The following is a 16,900-nucleotide window of genomic DNA, read 5'->3' on the forward strand; positions in this document are numbered from 1 at the left end:
AAATGCTTGAGGAAAAAACCCCTTAAATATTCGTTACAAGCCTGCGTCTTGTTCCATTTTGAATTTCTGATTTAGCATCTCTGTAACTACTGCATTACAAAAAACTGAGGCATCATATACATCCTAAAGTGCATAATACACATCCTAAGTGCACTAAACACGTACAGCTCAATGCTTTTGTGTGTGTTATTTGATTAAATTAATTTTTATTGGAGTATAGTTGCTTTACAATGTTGTGTTAGTTTCTGCTGTACAGCAAAGTGAATCAGCTATAAGTATACATATATCCCCTCTTTTTTTGGATTTCCTTCCCATTTAAGTCACCACAGAGCACTGAGTTCCCTGAGCTATACAGTCTCAATGGTTTTTTAGGTATGACCTGTGTAAGCATTGTTCAGACCAAGATACAGAATACAAAGTGAACCCGTAAGGTTCTCTTGTACCCCTTTACAGTCTGTAATCCCCCAGAAGTAAACCAATATTCGGACTCATAAACATCCATTAGCTTCCCAACAAAAATTTTCAAAGGAAACAAAAGAAAACTCTGACGGGCATTTAACTGGAAACTGCTTTAGTGTAAACTTACCCACTGCCTTCGTTAAGTATAAATGCCAATCATTCGGCGCCAAAATCCTGAGGCAAATTTTTAAGCCGTTCCTCTCCGAAGTCCCGCCCCCCTTTCTATACCACGCCCTCCGTTCACTCTTCCTCCAAAATGGTTTAGAGCGTAGCAGAAGACAGGACGAGAGACCCCTTTTCTGTCATGCGCACTAGGGAACAGGAGCGCTCCCTTTTTTTCTGCTCCACCAACCCACTAGGACCTGGCTTCGTCATGCGCATTGAGAGTTCTTAAGGCGCGCGCGCGCGCGCGCGAGCGCCGCCGCGCTCATGCGCACGAGCCGATCAGCCCGCGCGGGCGGAAGTGCGGAGCAGCTTCGCGAAGTGAGGGCTGCCGCGCTCGTTGTGGGTGGGCGAGCGGCCGACATGGCGCCCTCCGGGAGTCTCAGGATCCCCGTGGCAGTGCTGCTGCTGTTGCTTTGGGGGGCTCCCTGGACCCACGGGCGGCGGAGCGACGTGCGGATCATCACGGACGAGAACTGGAGAGAGTTGCTGGAAGGAGAGTGGATGATAGAATTGTGAGTGCGGGGCGGTGGTCTCGGGGCCCCCTCGGTGGGCCGGGGTCCTAGTTCCAATTCTGGATCCCCGATTTCATCCCCGTTCGTCTCATGCGAGTCCCAGACTACCCGGGACTGCGACTCTGAGGCGCGGGGCGGGAGCCCCCGACTCCTCGCGATCCCCTAACTCCTCTTGGGATCCTCCGCAGCCGTGGTCCCACCCCCTCCTCGTTTCTGACCAGGGGATACTCTGTTAAGTTTCTTCTAAAGTGTGCACCCTAGTTCGGTTGCTAGGACTGAGGTGCGCCTGTGAGGTTACTTTCAGCTTTGAATTCTTTTGCTTCATGGCTTTGGGGTTGAGGGTGGTTGGTCTGTCTAGTTCCTATACAATTATTCATTTTGGAATGAGTCTTCACAGACTTAACAGACTTATTTCACCAAACTCTACAAAGGAGGAAACTGAGTGAACCTCTCCTCTCTTTTTGTCTCATTATCCTTAAAAAGTAGTCCACTTACAGTGTTAGAATTTGAGACTCTTTTAGTTTATTTTAAATGTTATTTTATGGATTAGGCATATTTTTATTGTAAATTCCAAGTAAATTCAAGTTGCGTTATTTAAACATCTGCGTTCCCTTTATCATTTGTTGTTTTTTCTTTGCCCACGTTTCATTTTTCTTTTGGGTGTGTGTTTTTGCAAAGTACTGAATGTTTTGGGTTATTACTCTTATGCCTCTCTAAATGGTATTGCATTAAAAAAATTAATGTATGAGTGTGATTATAAACTCTTAAAAGAGCGTCAGTTCGTCACTTATTGTTCAGATAAAACCATGTGTCTGTGGTGATTCCGTTATAATAACGTCCCTTCTGCATCGGTAGATAATAAACTGTCTGCCTTTGCTTTAGTCACTAAATTGGTGGTGGTGGTGACCGTGGTGGCAGTATTATTAGTGGTACTAGTCATTATTCATTAGTAAAAAACACCATTACTGACTGTTAACTGTACTAAACACTTCTAAGCTCTTTACATATGTTATCATATTTAATTCTTTACAAATTCTATAAGATAGGTATTATTTCCCGCATTTTACAGATGAGAGACATATCTAAAAGCTTTAATTAATATATCCAGGTATTGCCATAGTGGCTTTCTTTTTGTCTCCAGAAACTAACACAGAGTAGACATGTAGATGTTGTTAGAATAACTCCCTTCCTTAACAGGGTTCAGGCGGGTGTTTTTCTGGGTGGTTGGGTTGCCAGTTAAGGAGGGAGGTGGAGGTGGACATCCCCAAGGGAGAACCCACAAGGTCACATCAGTAACTCCTGAGTCATAAAGTCAAACAAGGCATAGAACATCTATTTGCAGGATACAATAGGGGAAATGTTTATATAGTATGCATATAATCTGTAACTCAGTGAAATGAATTTTCAGGCACCATTGAAGGTGCAGGGGAGAGGACATATAACCAGGGACAGCATTTGGGTTTCATTGTCCTCAGTACCTTGTTTTAGATAGTGCCCATAAAATATTCAAAGTTTCATAAATAATGTGTTGAACAATTGTGATTATGAACTTTTATGCAAATTAAATCAAGTATTACTCAAGGAGATTTTTATTAACTCATTTGATCAAACTATATCAATACAGCAGTCAGAAGTGAAGTATTTGGGGATTTGAATTAGAGCATCTGTATGAAATTAAGAGCATACCGTAGTATTTTTTCCCCTAGCCTACTGAATATGAAGTTGTCTCTAAAAAGCACCGAAGAAACAAAAGAAACTTGAAAAAGGATCTAGTATTTCTAATGATAGTCAGCTCTTACTACAAGTTAGTTATCTGCATTAAATCTGCCCTGATCAGGAGTTATGTTACAGAGATATTTTCATTGTAATTCAATTTATTGTTATGGACTTTGGCTTTTGTGTATGGTACTAGTCTTGTTCCACAATGCATATTACTTTTAGGAATTTTATTTTCATAAAATAAGTCAAGAAAATAGAATGAAGTACAGAAACTGTACTCTTGTGTTTAACAGGTATAGGCTTTATTCTTCCTGGTTCCATTAAAAAAAACTGAGGTAAATTATGAGATAATATACAATAAAATGGGAAAAATCAAATCCTAGGAAAGATTCAGGGCCGTTTAAGAATGAATACCAGAAGAGTAATTAAAATGCTAATATGCTTGGCCACAGATTTATAAACCCGAGATTGACCAAGGTCTGGGCAGAGAATTTCATTTGGCCTGCCTAGTGTTTGTGTCTGGGTTAAGTTTTGAGGTAGCATTTTTACATAAAAATGCAGATTTTCAGCTCTTTTTAAATTGGAATAGCCTGCTGCACTGGGCCAGCAGTCCTGGACCTGTCAAGCTATGTAGTGTTTCCTTCCTTAAGATGAGGCACGTGTTTCCTGTTCACCACAGCCGTGGGTGCTTCCTCTTTTTTTACTAGCACCTTGGCACTTGTGACTCCTGCACATACCATTGTTAAAACTGATGAACTCCAAATTTGGCTTTGAGCTTTCTGCCCACCTTATAATAAGAGAAATCCAAAGATTTTTTTTTTTTTTTTTTTTTTTTGCTGTACGCGGGCCTCTCGCTGTTGTGGCCTCTCCCGTTGCAGAGCACAGGCTCCGGATGTGCAGGCTCAGCGGCCATGGCTCACGAGCCTAGCCGCTCCGCGGCATGTGGGATCTTCCCGGACTGGGGCACGAACCCGTGTCCCCTGAACCCATGTTCCTTGCATCGGCAGGCGGACTCTCAGCCACTGCGCCACCAGGGAAGCCCCCAAAGGTTTTTAAAGAGCTGTTTTGCACTTGAAAAAGGCCTTGTGTCTTAAAAACTTATTCTCAGAATTACTTTTCTGTGATTAGCATTATCAATTCATAGTTCTTGATTTCCAGAGTGTTCGACTCACACTTAAAACCTTTTCATCTTCACAAAATTAACCACTTTGCTATCTTGTTTTTAGTATAAAATATTCTTCACAAGTTACACATTTTAGAATTTTTATCCCAATATGATCATATTAGAGTGTTTAACTTTTTTAAAAACTATTTCTTAGTTATGCTCCATGGTGTCCTGCTTGTCAGAATCTTCAACCAGAATGGGAAAGTTTTGCCGAATGGGGAGAAGATCTTGAGGTTAATGTTGCAAAAGTAGATGTCACAGAGCAGCCAGGTACTGTAAGTCTTTGGTTAATTTTGTTTCGTTGCAGATTGGGATGATCTGTTGGTCTGTTTTCCACATTGCATGATCTTAACTCTACCTTTCACTAGTTTTTAAAAACAGAACTGTCTTCAGCTGGTTAGGCTGACTTACCCACCTCCCTGATGGGGGCTCAGTGTGAAGTGCCGCAGAAAGTGGATTCCCTGGTTGGGTATGGCAGCTTACTTCTTTTCTCTATTGCTCTAAGGGACCTTGGAGACATCTCCCTCCCCCCACTGTTCCCTCACATAACTGCCTGTGATCTTTTTTCCTTTGCATCTCAGGCCCCAGACTAGTATGTAAGACGTCTGTGAGAAGCCCTAGAACATTGTGGCTCAGGTGGACATTGGTTAACCCAGCATTTGCATCTGTACCAAGCTTCAGAATAAGGAGCATGTGGTTGAGGTTCTTTTGTAGAGTCAGGGTCACATTCCCTGTGTGAGTCGTCTAAATCTCTGCAATTGGATTTCAAATTTAATCCTTTAACTGTGATTTGAGAACATTGGCTGTTAATTACAAAGCCCTCATGGTTGTGGCCTCCTGACTTGGCCCGCTGGAGAAGTGTCAGGCCCTGCCCTTACAGATGCTGCTTCTTACCTGTTCTTGGTCACAGTAAACCTGGATTCTTGATTCTACCCCATCCCAAATGGTAATAATCGCTAATATTTGGTGAGCACTTACTGTAACAGGTACTGCTCCAAGTGTTTTGCATTTATTATGTAGTCCTTATACAACGTTGTGGGATAGATAGTATCCCCGTTTTACAGATCATAAAACTGAGTCATAGATTGGTTCTTAGTTATTTTAGTGTTTAACACATGGTTGATAATGTTAGCTGATGCTGTTATTGCCCACCTTTTGGAAGATTCATAATATTTTCCATTTTTAACAATACCTTAGAAACTCTGTGTTTGCTTTTTGATTATCAAATGCAGTTTCATTTGATTGTAGACCTAAGACCGCAGTTATATTGTGCTGTCCCATGACTCAGCTAGTAATCTTATAGTAGTATAATTGACCAAATGTTTATACATATATATTCACAAATGTCTTCAATATTCAGATTTTACATACTTTTAAATGGAGATAATGTATAGTAGAGTTTTTTTTCAGTTGCTTTAAGTACGTAATTGGAATTTCTTTCATTGTTTATATTACAGAGCTCAACTATTTTTAGGTATAATTTCATATTCTTTGCCTATTAGTATTCAAGTAATTCAGAGTAAGCTTTTAAGTGGTAAGTGATTGGCCCATATAAAACCTGCTGTGTGTTCTTTCTTGTATTTATTTCTAATCTTTCTTTATCATTTGTAGGACTAAGCGGACGATTTATCATAAGTGCTCTTCCTACAGTTTATCAGTAAGTATTTGAAGATTCTGTAGTTATGAAAGATGCATCATAGTGTAATCAGAATAGTAGACCTCCAGCCTAGATCATGTTTAAAGAGCATTATATTCAATAAGTTTACTAGAAGGCTTACTTTGCTTAGTGCTATTCTAGGTGCCTTTAGATAGATGAATGATGCATGAAACAATCTGTGATCCCAAAGATTTGTAATTGTTTTAGAAGATGATGTGCACGAGAAATGGTGTGATACCATTCAGCTAGTAAGTGATTATGAGCGCAGAGTTGTGGTAAGTACTGTAGGAAATTTGGTAAGGGAAAAAAATCGCTGCTTTGGACTGGTTCCTGGAGAATATGCGGTTTAAACTCAACTTTGGAGGTAGCATTTTCAAGAGTGCAGAGTAAGCATTCCATCCTGAGAACAGTCTCATAAACAGTTATAATTAGGATCATGGTATGTTCGAACATTAGCTATTAGAAAGTGCTGTAGCTCAGCCTTGGGGACAGTGGTAGGTGAAATGGTTGTTAAGTCAGAATAAACAAGATTATGTAGTGTTCAGTGTCAGGTTTTTTAGTTTGTCTTTATCTTCTGAACTGGCCATAAGAAATCTTAAATCTCTGTATCTGCCCTGAACCTTAATGTTCATCTAGCTGGTGGGTTGAATGCCAGGAGGCACTTCTCTCCTTCACTTAAAAGTTACACAAACAAGAAGTCGGCGGTTCTGTGTGTATCTTGATTTTACTTGTCTTTTTTTCATGTTTGTATCTGTTTCCCTGTACCTTTTTATTTGCCACGACTCCCTTTGTATATGTTTAAATGTCTCTTTGTCTCTGTAAGTGCTTCTCTCCGTTTTTACTCAGTCCTTTTCTCCACATGCCCCTTAACTGGCTAGTCAGTCTCCCCCTTGTCTTAACACCCCCTGAAATTTTCTGGAATTTCCTGCCTTTTTCTTTTAGTAACGTGGTTTATCATGCTCATTCCCCTAATTTCTGCCTGCTGAAATCCTACCTATCCTTCAAAAACAGCTCAAATGTCATTTTCTCCGCAAAACTTTGGGTTTTTGAGTGGGGACTTCCTGTTGTCTTTGGCTCTGGGTGGATAAAGGATCCTCTGATCTTACTGTAGGTAGTGGGGAGCTATGGAAAGTTTTTGCGCTTAAAGTGATAAAAATTGAAGTGTTAATTGAGCAGAGTTAGACTGGCAGTATTATTTAAGGTAATTTAGAAATGGTGAAGATGTGGGAACAGGGAGAGCACTTACGATCCTATGACAGAGCTCCATGCATTAGGAATGGGAAGGAGGAGGTGGGTGTCAGGAAGAACGCAAAGCCGAATGTCACTGCATCAGATGCCTCCAGCGACTTAAACCATGATGGCTGTGAAAGTTCTTTAACAATAGCTAATAAATAATAAATGTCAGACGTGATTCTAACTGCTTTTTCATGAAGTCATCTCTTTAATGTGTGTATTGTGGCTTAAAAGTGATTTTCTGAGATATATCTACGTACTGCATTTCTTTTTCTCCCCAGTTTTTTATTGAGACATAATTGACATATAATTACTTACTGTGTTTCATAGTTTTATTATTTGGAAGAGTAACAATAACAGTCTTAAGACTTACGATTGTTTAAAAGTATAACCTCAGTGTTTAATTAAATTTGGGGCTAAGATGTCAAGGGTAGGTAATTAGTGTAATTTGCTACTTCTGCATTGCTGATGATTTTGAAGATTAGGATTGATTGTAAAATGGGGTTATAGAAATAGCAAAACAAAGTTTATTTATTTGGTGCTGATTAATATTTACTTGTGATCTTTAGTTGTAAAAATGGTGAATTTAGGCGCTATCAGGGCCCAAGGACTAAGAAGGACTTCATAAACTTTATAAGTGAAAAAGAGTGGAAGAGTATTGAACCTGTTTCATCATGGGTTGGTCCAGGTTCTGTTTTGTAAGTATGAGGGGTTTTTCTCTTATTTATTTCAGGATTAATTGGGACATATATTTCATGTAAATAAAGCATATTTACTTAGTTTTAATTCTAGGACTCATATGTTCAGATTTACTATGTGATATTTTCAGTTTGACTTTATCTTCTAAGTCCAGTGGATACTGTGATCCTTGTTAATGTAGAAGGAGGCTTTCTATAGAATTAAGTCTTTTTAGGAATATTTTAGTTCTGTAAATATGGTCATTTGTATCATCAAAAACTAATAAATCCCCCTAAGAGTGTGAGCGATACAACAGGTAAAACTATCATTTGAGGGGTTTTTTGTTTGTTTTTGGTTTTGTTTTTTTAAATATTTATTTTTTTGGCTGTGCCAGGTCTTAGTTGCGGTGTGTGGCATCTTTAGTTGAGGCATATGGGCTCTTAGTTGTGGCACACGGGATCTAGTTCCCTGACCAGGGATCAAATCCAGGGCCCCTGCATTGGGAGTGTGGAGTTTTAACCACTGGACCACCAGGGAAGTCCCTATCATTTGAGCTTAGCATTTGGATGAGAAGCCTCAACCATATGCCTACTCATGCTACCTTTAGATTTAAGTTCTTGATTTAGTGTGATTGAATTATTCCACCTGTCTGATAGCTTTTTGTACGAATAGTATGGATGAACAATGAGCCTAATGACATGACTAACCACTGAGCTTTATATGTAGGTAGAGGGTACATTTCTCCAGAGCAGCTTGCTATGGAGCAGTAGGATTGGGCATAACTAGCACATTTTCTGAATCTTTCTTGGGGAGCAAGGCCTCACGGGTCCTTTGAGAGACCTCTGGGAATACTGAGTTTTGCTGAGGCCACCATGGGCTCATCCTGGTGTGGCTAAGCTGTCTCTTCCTGTCCTCTTACCACACTTGCCTTTGGAGGATGGAGAGTGTAAGCGATAATGCTCTGGATCTGGGAGTGGGGGCATGATCATCCCTAAGCAGTATTTTGAAAAAGAAAGTTCATCTTTAGGACCTTTTCCTTACACCTCTGAATTGAACTGTCAGAATTCCCCCACTGAGCCACCATGCCCAACCCAAATAAGGCACCTGCTCTTCCTGATAGAATCTAATCAGCACAGACTACAGTGAGACAACACAGTGATTCATGTTTCAGTTCCTTGTTCCTATTCCTATTTTGTGTTTTAAAGAACAGAAGCAACATGGTTAATGTACCTGTCTGTGTTGGACTGAAAATGTAACTGATTTTTGTTTGAAATCTCATGTCATAAATGATTCTTCCCCTCTCTGGTCGAGGAAGTGGGGGTCGCTTGTAAGTCTCCGCTGACTCCTCCGGACAGCAGTCCATACCTTTTTTATTGGTAGACTGAGTAAGAGGCGCTCCCAGGGTCAGCTTGGCAGGTTCATTCACCCAGCGATCAGTGATTGGATTAGGCCATCCTGCATGCAGGACCTCTGGCTTGTGTGTGAATTAGTTTATGTGTAAGTGGCCCCACTTCTGCTAGAGGGAACCCACAAAGCTAAGTTTTGGAGCAGGCCTCTTTTCTAACTGCCCATCAAAGCTACTTGGGTTTAATTATGTGAAAATTGTTCTTTTTACTTTTACCGTTTTACTTATATGGTAACTTAGCATTTATTTCTTGTGTGATTATTTTGTATATCATTAAACTATATCAAACTAATGCTGTTGTAAGTTTAATTTTAATACAAAAGGAGGGTAATTCTTAGGTGGGAAGGATCAACTCAGCAAGTGCTCCCAGTCTTCCTTCAGGCTCCCTTCTCTACTTCTTTGGAAGATTTTAAGGGTGAATAAGAGTTGCCATTTGCTTACAGTGTGCCTAACTTCAAACCAGTTTGTTCCATAGAGCTTGTAACCTGTACTCAAAGTATATTGGAGAAATCATCAGGTGAAAGGTTATAGTCAAAACAATAGGAGAAAAGGAAAAAAAAAATGATCAAGTGTTTTGTTTATGAGGATATCACATAGTGGCAAAAATTCAGAAACTGTTAATTTCCATTAATAAGCCTTCTTATTATGGGCTTGAAATCACTGATGTATCACTAATCTTGAGTAACATCAGCAATAAAATCTGTTGTGTTGGGGAAGTTATAGAGTGAAAAATAGAAGATATAGGTAACACACATGTATTCTACTTCAAAGCTGTGTATCTGATTCAGTTTTTCACTTGTCTCTTTATTTTAGGATGAGTAGTATGTCAGCACTCTTTCAGCTGTCTATGTGGATCAGGGTATGGGCTAAAATTTTATTTCTATTTTAAACATTTTGACACTGTCACTTTTTAAGAAATGACCATGTTTTTAGTTTATTTTTTTCTTTTGATTTTAGACTTACCATAACTATTTTATTGAAGACCTTGGATTACCGGTTTGGGGATCATATACAGTGTTTGCTTTAGCAACTCTGCTTTCGGGACTATTATTAGGACTTGTAAGCACTTCATTTTCAGAGTACTGGGAAGAAAAATATTTTAGAATTTCATAATTCAATATAGTTTCACTGGCTTTATATTGTACATTCATACTTCTTCTGTTTATTTTTGCAGTGCATGATATTTGTGGCAGATTGCCTTTGTCCTTCAAAAAGGTGCAGACCACAGCCATACCCTTCCAGTAAGTATATTTTTAAATGTTTATTTTTATTCACTATAATCCCATTGATTTCTGTAATAAACACAATCACACATAAAACAGGTTGCCTTTCTAGCTTAGGTTTCTAAATATGGAGTGGTGGGGGAAGAGGGATGTATATTTCATGTAAGAATGACAGCCCATTGGATTTAGAAACATAGTTTGTTTTTTGGTTTTTACAGTGTGGAGAATTTTAACACTGCATATAACTTATAGATATTTGATAACCATTGACCTGATGTCAATTTGTTTGAAAATTCCATGATATTCATGGATCCATTTGAATATACTTGGGTCAAAAAAAGTTGAATATATTCCACTCTTGAAGTCTTTTCATTGGTATAGTGACCACATTTGAAGCTTTTTCTTTGTATGCTGGTCAAGTCTGAGTTTTTCTGTTAGGTTATTGGGAAAAGCAAATCCTGTAGCTGCTTGAGGATTCTCATTGCCATTGTATTTTACTACACGATGGGTTTATAGAATTAGAATATTCACTTCTGTTTATCTTAATAGGATTACCTACCAATCATTTATTTTTAATCTTGAAAATCATACTGTTATGAAGGCCCTCTTATTTGCTGTTTGTAAAGAGCTTTCACTTTCTGTCGTCCCATTTGCTTTTCAGCAGCTCTTTAAGTAGACTGCATAAGTGATACTCTTCCCATTTTGTGGTTGAGGAAACTAAAGCTGAGAGAGATGAACTGTGTTTCCAAGTTCACACAGAAATGACAGAGCTGAGAGTAGAACCTAAACCAGACTTTTGGCCTGACATTTCTGTTGTATTTCGTGACTTAGGACTTAAACTGAGGTCAGAACTCCTGAAATGAAATCAGTGGAGATTGCATTTACAGTATTCCTTGTCTGTCGAACAACTGATAGGGTTTTTAAAAAATTTCTTAGATAGTTGCATTGATGCTAAGAAGAACACAGGTAGGGGAGGGAATAATTTTATCCACCAAGGGTCACTGACCTGTAGGAAAAAATATAATAAGCACAGATTACTTAAAAGACAATTAAGTCAGTGAATGTACCTTTTATATTTATTTTGCTTGAAAAACCTTAAACCTAATAACAGATTTGTCTCAAGTAATCTGTGACACAGCTGATACTAATCCATACTTTAATGTGATATTACCCCTTCTACAGAAGGCTACAGGATTTTTTTGAGTTGTTTTCCATTATGTGTGTTTGGCTTAGATTTTGAGTTGCTAGGAAAAGATCCAACTGAGTCTAACTTTAAGCAAAATCAGAATTTATTGGTTCACATAGTCAGGAAGCCTGAGGGCAGAGTTGATTGGATCCTGGGGCTCAAATGTTTTTATGTTTCTGAATTGCTCAGTTCTCTAAAACTTTGCTTGCTCCATTTTGGGCTCTTTTTAGTCCTGAGAATAGAATGACTATAGAAAGCTATAGCTCATAATCCCAGAGTAAGAAGGAAATATACTTCTCCCTGTACTCACCTATCTTTTGGAAAAATTCTGGTGTATTCCACTTGTATAGAGGGCTCACTTTTTGGAACAGTCACTGTAAACCAGGGTTTCTCAACCTTGACACTATTGGTCTTTTGGGCTGGATAATTCTTAATCGTGATGAACTGTCTTTTGTACATTATTGAATTTTCAGCAGCATCCCCCTGGTTGCCAGTAGCACCACCCCTCTCTGTTGTAGCAACCAAAAATATCTTCAGACATAGCCAAGTGTTCCCTAGGAGGCAGAATCACCCCTGATGGAGAACCACTGCTCTAAACTGTCGTTTGTGTCCACCACAGCCACCTGGGATGTAGCATAGGGAAGGGGTAACCCAACAGGAAAAGGGATGCTAGACAGACCAAACAACAGATTGTCCACTTTACGGTAATTCCTTCCCGTAATTTCTTCTACCTTGCACCCCCGTGTTCTTCCCGCTCCATTCCGGGTTGCCTAGGATTAGGGACGGTCTCGGATCACTGAACAGAGAAAAGCTTATTGGCCAAATTCTGTGTTCTGGATCTCTAAGTGTGTGTTCTAAGTTTAAGTTAACTAGCAACAGTCCCTATTAACAAAGGGAGGGGGGGTATATGTGTGTGTGTGTGTATATTAAAAAATTAATTGAGCTGTATACTTAAGATATGTATCTTATATTATTTGTAATTACACCTTAATAAAATTACATATGTGGAGAAGTGGAAGCATCTTTACGAAACCACTTGAAAAAAACATGGCTAGGAAAATAGCCTTCAACTTAAGTGTCTGATTACTGTTCTCCTGGGAGCTGAAACAAGGGTGGTATTGAAGTTTGTCTTAGTATACTTCTTAGCTAGAAGATTTAATAGCAAGTTAATATAAGATAGTTATATTTAATGCAGTCTGTTTTCTTACAACAATATGCACAGCATTAATTCTGGTTCATTAATTTCAGTTCAGTTTATGAATAGGTGGATAATAAGAATGAATTTGGTAAGTAAAATGGATCTTCCAAACCAGTTATTTTTACAGTATCACTTGTTCTTGAAGATAGCTTTTTCCTTTTGGAAATCCAAACATGATTGATAAATAAGTGCGAAAGCAATTTATGGGCATATGAATTGTGTCTTGATTGTACTCTTAACACAACTCTAATACATCAACAAAAGAACATTTCTGGTTTTTATCTTTAAGAAAAATTATTACTAGAATCTTCTCAACCTCTGAAAAAAGTGGAGGAAGAACAAGAGGCTGATGAAGAAGATGTTTCAGAAGAGGAACCTGAAAGCAAAGAAGGAATAAACACAGAGTTTGCACAAAATGCCATAAGACAACGTTCTGTGGCTCCTTCATTGGCCACAGATAAATCTAGTTAATTTGTACAAGTATATTCATATGATTTTGACAAAAACAGAAGATTGATCATTTCTTTTGGTTTGAAGTGAACTGTGACTTGCTTGTACATTGCAGGGTTCAGTCTAGATTGTCATTAGGTTGAACAGTCTACCTTCAGAAAATAAAAGTAGCATTATTTGAAAAATCAGGATTTGAGAACAGTATGGTGGTTCAAACAGTAGTTTAATTTTTGAAAAATCTGGTGCCAAGCAATAAGATTTCTGTATGTTTGTTTCATAATAACCTTTTCAAGTCTGAGTTGAAAAATTACATTTCCCAAGTATTGCATTATTGAGGTATTTAAGGAGATTACTTTAGAGAAAAAGATTTCTCATTTGATATAATTTTTCTCAGTTTCACTGTGTGAAAAAAAGAACATATTTCCCATAAATGGGAACTTTGCCCATTGTCTCAAGAAATGTGTATTTCAGTGACAACTGTGAGGTCCTTTTAGAGGTAAATTCCAAAATTTAGTCATAGCTTTAGAGTATGCAACAAATAAAAGCTACCTTACTCTAGTTACAGTTTTCTACATATGATAATACAGGATATGTTTAGGAAGATTTTATAAGCCCATGATGTTGTCTTGATTCCTATAAAAGGTTGGTTGCCTTTTTGTTCTCCTCTGTTCAGTGTATGATTTGTATTTTTCTTACCATGAGTTACATTTTTCATTTTCCAAATTGGATAATTTCCTGGAAATGTTTTTCATGTTTTAATAAATTGTTTCAAACTGAAGTTTACTGAGGAATCCTTAAAAGTGAAGAGCATCTACTGATAATTTAAAATCTTGGCTACTTGTTTCAGATTTTACATCATTCTTGTTGAACCTCTACTTGAACTTTTTTTGGATGTGAAGGTGAACATTCCTGATTTTTACTTGATTTTGTGGAAAAGCCTTGGTATTTTACATTTTGAAAATTCACAGAAGCTTAATTTGATATAAAGTTAGCATTCTACTCAGGAAAAAGCATCTTGTAGTGTATGTTTTCAATGTATATTTGTCCTCATACAGAAAGTTCTTAATTGATTTTACAAAGTCAATGTATGCCTGATGTCTTAAACTCATAAAAGGCTTATGTTTTTGAAAAGACAGACTCCGTATTCTACTGTACTTTCTGTTGTGTGTTATTTCACAGGTGGGTATCAGCAAGGTGGGACATTTAATATATTTTTACTCCTTGAAGAGTTGAAGAGTTTTCACCTTACAGCAAAAGAGGGGGTGGGCGGATGTGTGCGGCAGCAGTAGAAAACTGTGTTAGCTACAAGAAGGGGAAAAAGCATAAATATTTAGAATGGATCACCTCTCCATTATGGTAATAGACAATTTCTGTAATGTCCCCTTTCATCTAGGTTCTGCTGCTGTGTGAATCCATTAGACTTACAATATCATAATGTACAACAGTTTTCTTTAAAGGCCTCTCCTTCAGAATATTAAATATTCTACCATTGAAGAGTTTGGATGTGTAATTTTGTGATGCTTTAGAAAAATAATCTAAGCACAAAATAAACTTTTCTAAGCACTTCACTGAAGCTGAAGGCAAGTGTGATTTCTAGTTGCATATTTAACGATGCTTAATTAATTTGCATTTTACAGTGTTCAAGTGAATATTTGTGTCACTGTGTATATACTTGATATGTGTAATCAAAAGGCTAGAGTCATACACATCTGTTTCTGTCACTTGAGATGACAGAGAAATGCTTCTCGTTAATTAAGCGTTCTATTTGTCTAGTCTTGTAGTATACATGACAATATAGTTTTAAGTTTTTAAGTGATTAAAAACAATATATACAGAAGATTACAAGTAGGCTGAACATGTAGAGACTTGATATTTCAGAAAAGAGGTGATCTTGTGTGTCTTCAGGATTGTCACTGTAGACAACTGAATAATCAATTTTCTGTCACACCAGAGGCTTACAGAAACTATATTGGGATCATTTTACCTTTAACAGACCCCTTTTGTTTCTGCATTGGTTTAAAGGGGCTCCACATGGCAGCTTAGCAACAGATCATCTAGGAGGGAATAAGGTGCAATATCAGCATCCTGGAGAACGCTGCTCCCCAGGATGCCTCAGTCATTCAGCTCCAGCACTAAAGTATTGAAATCTGGTCACTCCACTAGAAAATGCAGTATTCTACCACGTATTGCCTAAATACTTAAATGAGCAAGACTGACAGTAGTTTGAATGAAGGTTCCATGGGGAACATTCTTCATTCATTGAGTATTGGAGCTGTGCTCTTTTCCTGTAATAATTCATTTAGTCTGACTACAGTATGTGATATCTGAGCATTACATGTGAACAGGCTCAGAGAGCTAGGGCAGAAATAGGTACAATCAGAAACCACAAGATTTCAAATCATGCTTTTTTTTTTTCAGCACGAGTACTGCAGATTTAACAATTTATATATGAAATTACAATATAAATTTAAAAATTTCACTCTTATCAGATATTGCAACAAATATATTCAGAAATACCAGAATTCAGTACTTGCAGTCTTGTGTTTTGGGTACTGCATAAAGAATCGAGGTTATTACCATAAATGATGCTTTTGAAAGCAGTTTTCTCTCTAGTCAGTTGTGTTCTTATTGAGCCCGATGCATAAAAAGGCATAGTACTGGACTTGTGATTAGATAAACATTTTTGAATGAACATTTTAACTCATTTTAAAGTTACCTAGGATATTCTGATTCATTGCATAATTTAAGTTAGAATTCTTTCGATAATTTTTTTTCCCAAGCTTTACTGAGGTATGATTGACAAATTACTTTTGATGTGGGTATTTTATTAATCATAATTGTTTTGGGTTGGAATTTAAATGAGTGGTCATACTGAGTATAATTGTGTAATTCTAAAAGTAAATTTTAAATTGAATATCCTACTTGTAGATTTAGATATGTTGGTATTTCATATCCAGCAACTTTTGCACCTGTTTTAGAGCCATTGAAATTAGAAAAACATAAGTTTAAATTGGAACTTTGATACTCTATAAGTAGTAAGATTCAGTTACATACTTGAACTAAACATCTAAAATGTTCCTTCTCCTTTAATGATTTTTTAGTTTTGATTCATTCATTACAAATGGTGATAATATCAGTACTGTATTGTGGCCATTAATGAAATCAGCTGTCCTTCCTTTTTACCCATGTGGCTATGTGTGACACTACTTATAAGCCTGTTCCCATTGTAGTATCACAACTCAGACTGGTTGTATCCTGAAAATGAAAATATAAGAAGTCAGTTGAGCAAATAGAGGTTTGATTTATCTGAAACTTCTTTTAAATCTAAGCATAATTGAGAGAGTTATGTTTTAAATTCCTTGAAACTATCTGATACTTCACTTGGAAGAATAACTTAAGTAATTAAGTGTTTTTTTAAACTTCCTAAGCTTCAGTGCTTTACTAAAGCATGTAGTAGAAAGAAGGTTGCTAGTGGGTTAGAATGTATCAACTCAAGTAAGTACTTAGGAAGTTTCAACATATTGCTACCAAGGCATTCCTAAGAAACCTTCTCTAAACTTTAGTCTTTCTGTTTCCACAGAATCAAGTGTATACTTGGTTGGAAATTGTAAATGCTCTTAACCCTATCTTTCCAGCCCCAACCCAACTAGTGTTCCTGAAACTACTTTAACAAATGAACTGTTGTTCTCTGAGCCTGCCTCATTCCATCTGTTGCTTCAAGAGTCAGCTCAAATCCTGTGAGTCCTTTCTGGCCCACAGTCATTTATTTCAGAAAGAAACTATTTTGTGGGTTTTTACCATTCTCTGGCAGTTAAATCATATACTATCTTGTAATATTTCTTCTCGCATT

General features: G+C 37.5%; 1 protein-coding gene and 1 non-coding gene across 3 annotated transcripts; both read left to right on the forward strand.

Moving 5' to 3' along the window:
* The first annotated feature begins 845 nt into the window (after positions 1–845).
* Positions 846–14,618, forward strand: TMX1 (thioredoxin related transmembrane protein 1). Of its 2 annotated transcripts, XM_004285596.3 has the most exons (8): positions 846–1,136; positions 4,175–4,290; positions 5,632–5,677; positions 7,480–7,608; positions 9,807–9,852; positions 9,951–10,052; positions 10,168–10,234; positions 12,890–14,618. In XM_004285596.3, the coding sequence occupies exons 1-8, from the start codon at positions 889–891 to the stop codon at positions 13,069–13,071; spliced, it is 936 nt and encodes a 311-aa protein (XP_004285644.1). In that variant the 5' UTR covers positions 846–888; the 3' UTR covers positions 13,072–14,618. The 2 variants fall into 2 exon arrangements, with proteins under 2 accessions (XP_004285644.1, XP_033272142.1); XM_033416251.2 differs by lacking the exon at positions 9,951–10,052 and having other exon boundaries at positions 897–1,136.
* On the forward strand, positions 4,408–4,542 carry LOC117198699 (small nucleolar RNA SNORA70). Its single transcript, XR_004479918.1, has one exon. It is a non-coding gene; the product is annotated as a small nucleolar RNA SNORA70 (small nucleolar RNA).
* Positions 14,619–16,900: the final 2,282 nt, after the last annotated feature.

This window comes from Orcinus orca, chromosome 2 (assembly GCF_937001465.1).
Source record: "Orcinus orca chromosome 2, mOrcOrc1.1, whole genome shotgun sequence".
In the NCBI taxonomy this organism is placed as follows: domain Eukaryota; kingdom Metazoa; phylum Chordata; class Mammalia; order Artiodactyla; family Delphinidae; genus Orcinus; species Orcinus orca.

Bases quoted from the DNA above. Each gene is read 5' to 3' on its own strand.
- TMX1 (XM_004285596.3), top strand. From the start codon at position 889: ATGCGCACGAGCCGATCAGCCCGCGCGGGCGGAAGTGCGGAGCAGCTT. The intron at 4,291-5,631 runs GTACTGTAAGTC...TATCATTTGTAG, and splicing joins AGATGTCACAGAGCAGCCAG to GACTAAGCGGACGATTTATC. The intron at 10,235-12,889 runs GTAAGTATATTT...TTTATCTTTAAG, and splicing joins ACCACAGCCATACCCTTCCA to AAAAATTATTACTAGAATCT.